Source organism: Bos taurus, chromosome X (genome assembly GCF_002263795.3).
Source record: "Bos taurus isolate L1 Dominette 01449 registration number 42190680 breed Hereford chromosome X, ARS-UCD2.0, whole genome shotgun sequence".
Lineage (NCBI taxonomy): Eukaryota > Metazoa > Chordata > Mammalia > Artiodactyla > Bovidae > Bos > Bos taurus.
In genome coordinates this window covers 39,910,727-39,924,443 of record NC_037357.1, presented here as the reverse complement: position 1 = coordinate 39,924,443, position 13,717 = coordinate 39,910,727, and the positions used below count along the sequence as shown (strand labels likewise).

General features: G+C 33.1%; 1 protein-coding gene across 6 annotated transcripts in view; it reads right to left on the bottom strand.

Annotated features, from left to right (window-relative positions):
- The window catches only part of LOC538674 (protocadherin-11 X-linked), an 801,970-nt gene that overhangs the window by 720,540 nt on the left and 67,713 nt on the right, over positions 1 to 13,717 (bottom strand). For all 6 annotated transcript variants that reach the window (XM_059883735.1, XM_059883736.1, XM_059883737.1 and 3 more), the window contains exon 2: positions 11,052 to 11,638. In XM_059883735.1, coding sequence (XP_059739718.1) covers positions 11,052 to 11,591 — 540 coding nt within the window. In that variant the 5' untranslated portion in view covers positions 11,592 to 11,638. The remainder of the gene's footprint in view (positions 1 to 11,051; positions 11,639 to 13,717) is intronic.

Sequence of the window (13,717 nt, the reverse complement as noted above, 5' to 3'; positions counted from 1 at the left end):
AGGCCAGACATCGTTAATGAGATTACTATGTACAAAATATCAAATAAAACTAGTGGAGAAAAATTTTAAATTATGTTAAACTACTTAGACTTGCCATGCTGCTACTGCAGCTGCTGCTAAGTCACTTCGCTCACGTCCGACTCTGTGCGACCCCATAGATGGCAGCCCACCAGGCTCCACCACCCCTGGAATTCTCCAGGCAAGAGTACTGGAGTGGGTTGCCATTGCCTTCTCCGAGATTTGCCATAGTATGACTATATTTGTGTAGACAAATATAACTCAATAAGTCATGTCTATTACAATAAATAACCAACAAATCAGATTTCTGAGTTAAAGAGATTAAAATCTCAGTTTTATTAATCTAGCTATTCTACATGTAAACTGGATTTTATGTAAGACTTCTAGCTTTATAAAAATCTGTTCATTTTACCAATTATGTATTTGATCTAAAGCATCATTTGAAAGAGAAAAGTAAAACTCTAGGTAGCTAAATATGCCTGAAAGCTCAAGACAGGTTTTCTGGAGAAAACAGACTTCAGAGAATGTCTAGAATCCTAAAAGCTACAGATGGATAAACTACTTCAGAAGCCAGCCAACAATGTTTCAACTAAGTGCCATATATTGCTATACATACACACACACACACACACACACACACATACACATACCATCCCCAATGAGTAAATTTTCACTTTTCCAGTCCTATGAGTACTTCCAGTTAAAGGTGCAATCCCACACCATTACAGTGGCTTTCAAAGGTAAAAAGGATGGGATGGCCATCACAACTTCTTTGACTTAAGGAGTTCTAGACTGGTTTTGGAATCTAGGATAATGAGGTATTTGAAGGGGTGATATGGTGTTGAAGAAAATGGTATGGCTATCTGTAGGTAATTCTTTAGAATCATTTTCCTTACAGAAAAATTAAAAGATTTTTTAATTCTTTTTTTTTAATTTTAGTGTCTCCTGCAATTCATAAAATCTATTAAATATTTAAGTTCTCAGAGAAAAAGCAGTGAGACACCACTAAATGAAGGCAAGGATATAATAATCAAAGTGAGAATTTTATAATTTTTGTGAATTCAACCAACCTAAGTAGCCTTCATTTCATATTTATTTATTGAAGCGAGCTGAATAGCTAAGTTAATTTAATAATCATTAGTTTGTAACTAAGCATGATTGTATTTTCCAGCTTTCTGATAGCTATATGTACTCTCATATTCACCCATACTATCATTCAGTGACTTCAATAAAGCACTATGTTCAACTAAAAGTAATCTATAAAGTTCTACACTTCTTTATTTATTTATAATCCATCAAACTGTTTTTTATTTATGCATTCCTACATTGTTTAGAACATCATTTTGTTCTTCTGTTAACTATTTACTTCATTATTTTCTTTACTGACAGCAAAGGTCTTCTTGTCCTTAACTTAGCGACTTTAAATCCATGCTTCTAAGCAAACTCTTGTCCTCAGTGAATATAATGCCTCCCTCATAAACCAGGAAAACATACCAATATCCATGAAAGGCTAGTTTTAGCAAATCTCTTATTTGAAACTGATATTTAAAACATTTAATTTAGAATGGCTAAAAATTAAAAATTAAAATTTTCCATATCTCTCCTACAGAATCCACTGCAAAAGACAATTTTGACCGACTTACAAGAAAAGAAATAGGAAAATAGGAAACGTTTTCAGTGTGGAAAAAGACAAGATAGAAAATCTTATATTTTAAAATGGCATATGAATGAAATGTAAATAAAGCAATCCCAGATGGTAGAAGCTATATATGAGAAAGTATTCACATTAGCAGCATCACAGTCATATGGAGGGCCAGGAGGAGGGAAAGACAAATGAAGGGAAGGAAACATTTGATTAAAGAGGTAAGCTAAAGAAGGTAAATGGTTGTTTTAAAATGAACTAAGTCCAGAAATATATGTGGTGCCAGTGGCATTGATTAAACAAGAGAATAATGTCACAGTTTCCTCTGTATACATACATAAAATATGTATGAAAAGATTAGGCTGTAAAATAAGCTTTTTAAAGAGTATAAAGCATAATTTTAGAAAAATTGGGAAGAGTATAATTAATCTTAAACTACAGAGCAAAACTGATGACTGTTTATAATACAATTTTCTTCAAGGCACTCAGCAACTTTTATGTATTTTTCTTATTTCATTAATTTTTATAATATCCCTACCTGCAAGATAAGGATAATTTTAATTTTATCCATTATAAAGGAGAGAAATTGAGGGCATAGATAACAAGTTTGAGAATTAAGATAATAGAAAGACTCGTGTAATTACCACCACAAGAATAGGAACTAGATGACCCAGAGGGATGGTACGGGGAGGGAGGAAGGAGGGGGGTTCAGGATGGGGAACATGTGTATACCTGTGGTGGATTCTTGTTGATGTATGGCAAAACCAATACAATATTGTAAAGTAATTAACCTCCAATTAAAAAAATTATATTTTAAAAAATATATTTTATTTCCAATCTCAAAATTGTTTTGAAGATAAGTGTTGAGAGGAAGTACAACTGTCATAATTGCAGACCTAGTAAAAAATAAAATATCAGAAATTAATGAGAGTGCTAGGTGAAAATCTACTACAAGTAGATTGGGAAATTTTAGCTTGTCTGAAACTGTGAAGACTTAAAGATAATTCCGTTCTTAATGTCAGAATGACCAATTCAAGATAAAATGTTCTTTTAATATAGTGAATGTTTTCTTCCTTACTATCATTAGTGTGAAATATACTCCCCAGAATGCCTGTTAAAGGCTCCTTGGGGACAGTGACTATTTTTCAAACATATTTTTATCCCTAAAGACTTTGTATATTGGGCACTCATTAAGTATATGCTAAATGTAGATGACTAGAATTGGGCTAAGATATTAGTTGGTAGTCAATTACTGTTACAACTAAAAATATTTAGTAGAACATCTTTCCATTCTTTAGAGTTCCACTTCATTCTATTGAGGAAACTTAAAATAATGGATTTCTATGTTTAAAATAAGAAAAAGGATGAAAATGTTCATGAGAATATCCTGATTCTATAAAAATAAAAATCCTGATTGAGATCACAAGGATAAATATAAATTAGGTTAGATAACCTAAAGTTTCATTTTACAATATTCCACTATTAAAATGCCTTTTTTTTTAATGAAACAAAGTTTAAAAATACTTTTTTCAAAAAAGTATTTTATTTGTATCTCCTATTATATAACTTTGTATTACTTTTCTTAGTTTACCTGAAAGTTTACAGATGTCTACATGCAGTAATTAAAATATTATGCCACTGAACATTCTTTGGGGCTTCCCAGTGATAAATTACCACTTTGGGGCACTAGTGGTAAATTACCTATTTGCCAGTGCAGGAGACATAAGAGATGCGGGTTCACTCCCTGGGTAGGAAAGATCCCATGGAGGGCATGAAACCCACTGCAATATTCTTGCCTGGAGAAGCCCATGGGAAGAGGAGCCTGGTGGCCTGTGGTCCATAGGGTGGCACAGAGCTGGACACAACTGAAGTAACTTAGCATGCATGCACATTTTCTGTACCATCTGAGCCACCAGGGAAGCCCTAAACATTCTTTAAGTGTGTTTAAAAACAAAAACAGTATGTTTCTTATGTCTGGTCATCTAAAATTATATCTTATATTTCACAGCAACTGAAAAATATATGCAAGCAAAAAACCAATGTAAAAATAATATTTCAAAAATAGTTATTTAAGCTCTGTGTTTTAAAGTTAAATTGAAACTAATACTTTCTTTTCTCTGGTACATTCTACCTGCATTCAGAAAGTAAAAGATACTTCAGCAAAGATATACTAAAATTTAATTTGTAGTCAAAGTGATTTATTTGAATCTATTGAATTATTCACACTTCTTATTGATTTATGAAGATGACTCAAAACTGACAAATACAAAGGGAAAATGCTAATTTTTCAGCATTTTATTTTGAAATGATAACTATTTTCATATGCATTTTATATTTTTTGCTAAAGAATCATTTCTTCAAAACTGGTCCAAATTCACATAAAGCTTGGTAAAGGCATAAAGTGTGGTAAAAACATAAAGCTATATAAATTAATTTCTTGATCAAATTAGGTCAAAATCAGAAATTTCTCCCAAAATGACCTCATTGCCTTTATCATCACTTTCGAACAAGAAATTTTTACCTCAGGTGCAAACACTTTACCAATGCACTTTTTTTGGTGTAAGACTGAATGTAAGATCATATTTCAGTTCTCTGAGTGTTGTTATACAGTCAGTACAAAGTGGTATAGACAAAAAATAATAATTTATGCTCAACTAACTACACACACTTTGGAAAATTCTGAAAGAGATGGGAATACCAGACCACCTGACCTGACTCTTGAGAAACCTATATGGAGGTCAGGAAGCAACAGTTAGAACTGGACATGGAGCAAGAGACTGGTTCCAAATAGGAAAAGGAGTACGTCAAGGATGTATATTGTCACCCCGCTTATTTAACGTATAGGTAGAGTACATCATGAGAAACGCTGGACTGGAAGAAATAGAAGCTGGAATCAAGATTGCTGGGAGAAATATCAATAACCTCAGATATGCAGATGACACCACCCTTATGGCAGAGAGTGAAGAGGAACTAAACAGCCTCTTGGTGAAAGTGAAAGTGGAGAGTGAAAAAGTTGGCTTAAAGCTCAACATTCAGAAAACGAAGATCATGGCATCCGGTCCCATCACTTCATGGGAAATAGATGGGGAAACAGTGGAAACAGTGTCAGACTTTAGTTTTTGGGGCTCCAAAATCACTGCAGATGTTGACTGCAGCCATTGAATTAAAAGACGCTTACTCCTTGGAAGGAAAGTTATGACCAACCTAGATAGCATATTGAAAAGCAGAGACATTACTTTGCCAACAAAGGTCTGTCTAGTCAAGGCTATGGTTTTTCCTGTGGTCATGTATGGATGTGAGAGTTGAACTGTGAAGAAAGCTGAGCACCAAAGAATTGATGCTTTTGAACTGTGGTGTTGGAGAAGATTCTTGAGAGTCCCTTGGACTGCAAGGAGATCCAACCAGTCCATTCTATAGGACATCAGCCCTGGGTGTTCTTTGGAAGGACTGATGCCAAAGCTGAAACTCCAGTACTTTGGCCACCTCATGCGAAGAGTTGACTCATTGGAAAAGACTCTGATGCTGGGAGGAATTGGGGGCAGGAGGAGAAGGGGACGACAGAGGATGAGATGGCTGGATGGCACCACTGACTCGATGGACATGAGTTTGGGTGAACTCCTGGAGTTGGTGATGGACAGGGAGGCCTGGCATGCTGCGATTCATGGAGTCCCAAAGAGTCGGACATGACTGAGTGACTGAACTGACTGAACTACACACATTGGAATGTTTATTATTTTAGGTTCCTGGTATCAGTCAGAATTATGGGAGCCAAACCTCATGTTTTCATTAGAGTTCTATACCAAATAATTTTCACTTGTAATTAAATACATATTTGTTTAGGTTGTATGTCGTCAGTTTTGGCAGGCACAAAATTAAACATCAAATTGATTTTTATTTAGATATAGTGAACAATGGAATAACAGATAAATAAACCTGTGCCATATATTAATTGATGTAAAACTTAGCAGTATTTCTTAGAGCTCATTGCTATTATCAGGTCAAATAGTAGAACGTGAGTAAATTAATCAAAGTTGGGGACATATTTGCTGTTCAGAATCTCAATTTATAAATTCTACAATTGAGCTATCTAAAATGTCCTACCTATATGTGCTTCATTTGGGACTATTGATAACACATGTATTTAATGAAAGGCAGTAATGAACTGTACTAACCAGGACTCTGATAATAGCAATGGAGTCAAAAGTTACTTAATCCTATTAGTGTCACACTCTCATTTTAATAAGACCTGACAGCATTAATAAAGATCTATTTATGAAGAGAACAATTTTTATGTTGTCATTTTTCCCCACTGGAGGTGCACTTTAATAATAATCCCCAGCTTTCAGGGACCTAATGGTCATTAGCATTTGATTGTCATCTCTTTTACTTTTTAATACAGATCAAAAATGTTAATCTGCACATCACAGAATTCAGAGAACATAAAATCAAATTATCTTAAAGTGGAAAGGGTGAATTTCCAAATAAAATTTTATAGTAGAAAAATGAAGAAATCACTATATTCAGACCTTTCTGAACATCTTTAGAGGTAACTGTGTTCTAAAGCAGTTAAACACATTGTTATACCATATTATGCCTGCAATGGCATTATTGAATCTGTACTCACTCCTCCTGATACTACATACTATGCTAATCTATGCATACATATGATAAAGAAATATTAACTCCTTCAGAATAATAAAGTTTGCTTGCTCATTGCCTCCACAGCATATTATTCGATGTCTCATTCTTGGCAAGTGTATTCAAGATTACTAAATCTAATGGTAGACACAATTTGCACAATGCGTATTTTGTAGTCCCAGATTTCAAAGCAAATCTAAGTCTAACCTTAGTTTCATAAATCCAAATTCTTGATCAAGAGGGAAGATACTTGGTTCTCATTTAGTCGTAAAAGTAAAAATCAAATGTATCTTATTTTAAACAAAATAGAAACAAGGACCCAAACCTTGATTATTTGAAGACTCTGTCCAAGGTTAAATTTTTCTGGAGGTGGATGGAAAATATGAGGATGCTTTATGAGATGGGCAAAGATGTGTGAGGGCTTTGAGTGTGGTCACCAATCTGAGAAAAACGTGATCTTCACGCTCCATCAGCACAGTCAACCTTTGAAACACTGTCATTCCTGCCTCAAGGGAACTCATCAACATGCTGTCACAGGGCTAGTATAGAAATATTACTATTGGTATATATGGGGGAAGATGAAAATCTGAAGCAGAAAATGAAGACATATGCAACATCATTACATAAACTAATTTAATTTCCCCTGAGTTCCAAACATAGGAAGAAGTAGATCCTTGTGCTTTATATCCATATCCTGAGTCAGACTGGGTGCTTGAAGTATATTTCTATTTGTAAATATACTGTCTCCCTGATGCCAAAACTTAGAATTTGAAAAGATATTTTATAACTAACAGGCCATTGGAATAAAAAAGCGGAAGTTAGAAACACACTGTAATTTCTTACTCCTGGACAACAACTCTATCAAATACTACTAAGCATATACATAATAAATGACACATAGATGCAGATAATTATATATATATAGTATACAATATGTAGTGTATACTATATACCATGTATAATATATATAGTTTAAAATATATTATTTAATAACATTTTAAAATGGTATATTTATCACATATTAAAATGGCATACATGCCCATAAACATATATGTGTATATAATAGATATATACTTATAGATCTTTAGCATGTTGCTGCTACTGCTAAGTCTCTTCAGTCGTGTCCGACTCTGTGTGACCCCATAGACGGGAGCCCGCTAGACTCCTCTGTCCCCGGGATTCTCCAGGCAAGAATACTGGAGTGGGTTGCCATTTCCTTCTCCAATGCATGAAAGTGAAAAGTGAAAGTGAAGTCGCTCAGTCGTGCCCGACTCTTAGCGACCCCATGGACTGAAGCCTACCAGGCTTCTCCGTCCATTGGATTTTCCAGGCAAGAGTACTGGAGTGGGTTGCCATTGCATGGTTAGTCCAAATTAAGGATAATTAAATCAGAATATCATAGGAAATTCTCATTATAGCATGAGTTTACTTGAAAGAGGGGAAAGTGAAGATTTCATTTCTGGATGCTTTTTTAAGTGACAATTTCACATCAAAAACTTTTATACATGAATCTTTTGTCTTTAGAGTAATCTAATCTCTCAAAAAAGCTGAAATTCAACCTTGCCATGGTAGTATAAGCTTTATTTTATCATAACTTTTTTGTACTAAGCAGAATCATTTGTTAATCATGTTACTCATTCATTCCTCACTTTTTTTGCCTTCTTCTTTTGTTTCTTTTCCCTCCTGTTAAACTTTCTGTGATCCCCACTCTCAAGGTTATCTGTCTGTCTGTGTTTCTGTCAGTCAAATCTAAGATTCAGAAGACCTTAGTCTGGCTTCCAATTTACTAATCATATCAGTATAAGCAAAATAAATTATTACTTTGAAATGAAATTAAATTTCCATATATTTAAAATGTGAAATAATAACATTTTCCTGTTTATTTCAAAGCACAGATAATATCATAAAAATGTATAAATGAAATTAAACTATATGTTATGGTTTTGAAGATCAATATTATTAAAGTTTTGTCTAGACTACTTTTTATTATACACAATTTGACATTTATCAAATGACTGCATTTTCAGTTAATTATCTTGTTAATTAACATACATTTGTTAATAACAAGACCTTTCATGTGTAAATTGACCTAATTTTTTCCTATATCTTCCACTTCTCTCCCTTTGTTATCTGAACATTTAAGTACAAATCTTATACTTCCTTAGGATAAACTGTGATTTTGCTAGTCCTATCTATTCAGCAAATATAAAACAAGTTAATATTAATTCAATTTTCAACCTATTCTGCAGGACAGGGTATCTTTTAAAAGAAATTATTATGGTTGGCTTACTTTCAAATTATAACACTTTAATAAAGTTTATGGGTGAATTGTAACATGTTTATTTTCTTTCTTTTTGTTTAACCTCCCTATCTCCCCCCCAGTATATATGCCACTTTCATGACAGGACCTTCTTGTAAGTCAGAGTGCACTCAGTTAACACATGTCATGACCTTCTGCAAGCCCAGGGGTATGTTTTGTGTTCCATTCTCATTATTTTTAACAAGCTGTCAGGACAATATTTGCCCATAGGGCCATACAAATGCCCCAGTGCTTTAGGTACATCGTATAGTTCACTTTTGGCTTAGCACACATTCTAAAACAGAATGAAATTTTAGAGCATATCTATTTCTAAGACTCATCTCAGTACCTCTAATGAGCCTGTCTTTATGTCACTTGCTGACAATCTTTCGAAGAAATTCAAGTGAAAAAAGACTTCAACAAACCTAAATCATGCCAGTGGGTTTATTTGTTTAATTAGAATTTGTTAAGCAGCTTTCATGACAACAGAAATTTCTTGGAAGTTCATTAAGTTTCCCTAAAGGAAACATGACAAAATTATTCTTTGAGTAAAGCACTACATTTCAAAATAACACTTTTGTCAGGATAATTGGGAGAGATCCTATTGCTAATTCTTGATTTAAATTTGGTAAGGCCTCATTTTTATTTCAATAAACTTTTTTTTTTTGTTTGGTTTTAGCTGTGCTCTCCAATACGGTAGCCAGTTATCACAGGTGGCTATTAAAATGAAGTAAAATTAAAAATTCAGTTCCTTTGTAACACTAACCACATTTCAAGTATTCAATAGCCACTTGTGGCCAGTAGCTACCATATTTGATACCACAGATTACAGAACTTCCCTCATTGCTGCAGAAAGTTTTACTGGACATTGTAACTTTAGAGATGTTATTTAAAGTGATAAGCCTCACATTTCTATAAACAGTTAACTGTTTCAATGCATCTCCAAAAATCTTTTATGCAGGTATATCGACCCTCTACTTAGTGCTTACTCTTCCCAATTCTACTCCTGTGACATTTATAGCACCATCCTCATATTATGATTTGAGAAACTAAAGGTCAGAAAGATTAATCTGGAGGTGGCTTTTCTAGTTGGTGGCAAGCACAAAATTGTGATCTATATCTTTCTGACTCCTGCATATTTTTCCATTTCATCAGATAAGGGGATGCCATTGCAGGGACCTTACCTAAAAATGCTCATTTATAACATCTATCCTTTTTCAGTTTTTACTTCTTATAATTCACACACAAATTTGCATTTCATTTGAAATTACTCAAAAGATCTCTAGAGTTAGATTTCTGAATCTATTTATAAATAAATACATCTCCACAACATATCAGCATCAGCAAAAATCTTCAGATGATATACATAAAAGTATCTTATTTATATGTTCTTTTAATAATTTTAACATTGGTCATCATGATGATCATAATCTAGTAGTGAATAGTCAGAAACTGCTTATAAAACTTTGAAAATCACTTGATCATGTCTACATAATATCTGCACATTTGTTCTTTTACACATTTGCCAAAATCATTCAAATGATTATGTGTGTATTACTTGGGTATGTATTATTTCACATACCCAAATCTGAGTTTTCTACTACTCTATATACCATATAGGTAATTAAAAGGAATCACCCATTCACTTGATAAATGAATTCCTTCTTCACGATTTTAAAGAATATCCAATATTTCATCTATCCTTCCCTCTGCATTTCCCATCACAAGGCCCAAATCAAACCAAAAAAGGTTCTTTAGAGTAAGGAATTTTTTAGCTGAAAAAAAAAAAAAAAGAAAACTTACCCTTTATAGCAAAGTAATGTTCTGTGTTTTGAAAGATTCAGAACAAAATGAAAACATTTAACATTAACAACGTGTCTAAAATTTAATCTCATTTTGTGATTCAAGAGATGCTTAAAGATCTTTCCTTGACTTGAAATCAGCATGAAATATATTTGTTATTACTATATAAGTGTAGAAATGCTCGTAATAAAAAAGTTCTATTCACCTAAAGCAGATTTATTTACAAATGACAAGATAAAGCTTCTGTCAAAAATAATCACTTAGAAAAACTGATAGGTTTTGTGGATTCATTCTTAATGAATTCTTAGATTTGCTTGTTTAGGCCAAGTTTGAGGCACAGCCATGACTAGATAGATTACAAATAAGATGTTGGGTAAGTTACTGATGTGTAAGCAGCAATGCTGAGCTCCTTGTCTGACTCCTATAATAGATTGTTAGTGGAAACACAAACAATTGCTTGAAAATGAATATACTTAAAATGATTCTTAAACCCCATGCCATTGCAAAAATTGCATTGATAAATTTTCTCTGCTATGCATTAAACTTTGATTAATTGTAAAGATGAATTACTCAAAGTGTGAAGTACACTAAGATTCCCTTTTTTTCCCTTTAAAAATTGAGCTATCTTTAACAAAGTATTTTAAAACGTACCTTAATTAGTTGGTAGTTTTGAACTCCGTTTATTCCTGTGTCTGGATCAATGGCCGCTGGGAGAGCATATCGAGAGTTTATAGCCGAGTTCTCTGGAATTGATATATTGATAACCGTTGCAGGGAATAATGGTGCATTATCGTTTATGTCTTCTATCAGAAAACGTATTTTAACCAATCTAAATATTTCATCCGGCAGAACGGCAACCTCCACTTCATAAAAGCAATGGGTGTCCACTATGATGCCAGCACACAATTTCTCACGATCAATGCGAGCTCCAGTAGTGAAGATCTCACCTGTGCCCTCTTCAATTCGAATCAGTGGCACATCTCCGGTCTTGTATACCAACTTGAATTGCATAGGAGTTGTTAAAGACTTGTCTGGAATTAGCGACAAGTTGAGGTCTTTGAGCAAGTCGCCTATGAGGACGTTTTCTGGCATTTCTTCCCGAATGGTGTAGTTCTTCTCCTGGGCGCCAGACTGAAACACGACACATGCTAACAGAACCGCAAATATATACGTCCCGGACAACAAGTCCATACCAGGCAGGATTGCACTAGGGTGTTTTTTGTATCCCCCACGGAGAACTGTCAAAGAGAAGAGAAAAGAAACAGGAAGAGGAGGAAGAAATTATTAAAGCCAAGTACTAAATGTAGTTAACTAAATGCTCAGTTTTAAGTTAAAATCATTAAATGAAATAACAAGGTCCTACTGTATACCACAGGGAACTATATTCAATATCCTGTAATAAAACATAATGGAAAAGAATATGAATGAGAATATGTATATGTATAATTGAATCACTTTGCTGTACAGCAGAACTTAATAAAACAACCTTGTAAATCAACTATAGTTCAATAAAATTAAAAAATACCCAAATCACTAACTGCAAATACTAGCACAGTAGACTCTGTTAAATAAACTAATGACAGATTTGTTTTTACTCTAATATGTATCTTTACATTAAAATGAAAGATAAATTAAGCAAGATACCTTGAGTATATGAGACCCAGAGTATTTATAAAGGTGTTCACCGTTGAGAAAATATATAAAAGATAATGTTATAACAAGATAGTTAAAAGTAATGCAGTATGGCACAAACCACTACCATATTATAAAGTAATTAGCCTCCAATTAAATTTTAAAAAAATTTAAAAATAAAATAAAAGTAATGCAGTATGGTAAAACAATTGTCCTTCAATTAAAAATAAACAATTTTTAAAAAGATAGTCAAAAGTAATAAAAATAATTTAAAACATTTCATTCAATAGTTAAGGAAAAGTAAAGGGATATTTGTCACTAACAACAAAAATATACTCATTTGTTACAATGTGGATTTTAAATGTAGTTCTTCCATGTGAAATGAATGTTTTATGCAATATTCCATGTGTTCAGCTCTGGGCATCAAAATGTAAATATAGGTCTAGATTAGGAAGTTTGGATTAAAGAAGAAATATCTTTTCAGAGATAGATAGAGGGTTTGATATGGCAAATGTGTAAACATGGGAAGAACAGTTGTGTAAAAAAGGGATTAAAGTTGTCTTTCTTTGAATGAGAGGAACAAGATCTGGTATAAAATTACAAGGAGGCAACTTTCATGTTGATGAAGAGCTGTCTATTAATTCCAGAAAAAGAATGATCTTCAGGAAAGACTGAATTCCATATAGTTGGAGATACTGAAACAAAAGCTATTTCACCAGTTTAAATTTGTATATTTATGATTTGTTAGCATCTGAACATTCAGTGAGAGAAGTGGAATACAAGACATAACAACTCACAGAATTTGTTTATAGTTTTCATGAAGTAGTCCATGTAAAAATGGGTTTTCACATCTACAAACTGACATAATTGTTGTTGTTTTTCAGTCACTAAGTTGTGTCTGACTCTGCAACATAAGAATTACCCAACTAAAATAAACAGCTTGACTAGGGTTTAGAAATAAGAAAGGCATTTTAAAAGATTTTGTCAAGTTAAAATAGAGAGTCCAGGGGAGGGGAGGGAGGAGGGTGGAGGGTTCAGGATGGGGAACGCGGGTATACCTGTGGCGGATTCATTTCGATATTTGGCAAAACTAATACAATATTGTAAAGTTTAAAAATAAAATAAAATTTAAAAAAAATAGAGAGTCCAAAAACAAACAATATCTCTGGTGCTTTTCCTCTTCTTGTTTATTACTTTTCATTCCCTAAAATTTGCCATTTTATTTCAGTTGAGTTCTGAAAATGTTCAAACAGGAATTTGTATTTCTTTGTAATTTGCAAATTTCTCTTCAATTTCCTGTATTAATTCTCAATTCCTATTCTCAATTTTATTGTATAAAGTCTCAATTTGGTATATTAAATATGTTTTATATCTAGTATCACGATACGTCATAATATGCTTCTGGATGTTATTTGTATGTGTCAGTGATATGGTTTATAAACACAAAGAGAAATTTGTATTACACTGCTCTAAACCCTGTAGGACATTATATTTTTATAATTAAGTATGGATTAATATAGCTATCAATTCATTCCAAAGTTTTAAAGAATCAGATGACAGATGGTCATTTTAAAAATCTGTTAAAGATTTTTAAAAAATAAAAAATAGTTAGAGAAAACTATTAATGCACAAAGGTATCTAATTAAGGAAATTCTCAGTTTTCATTGGTAGTTGATAACCAATTT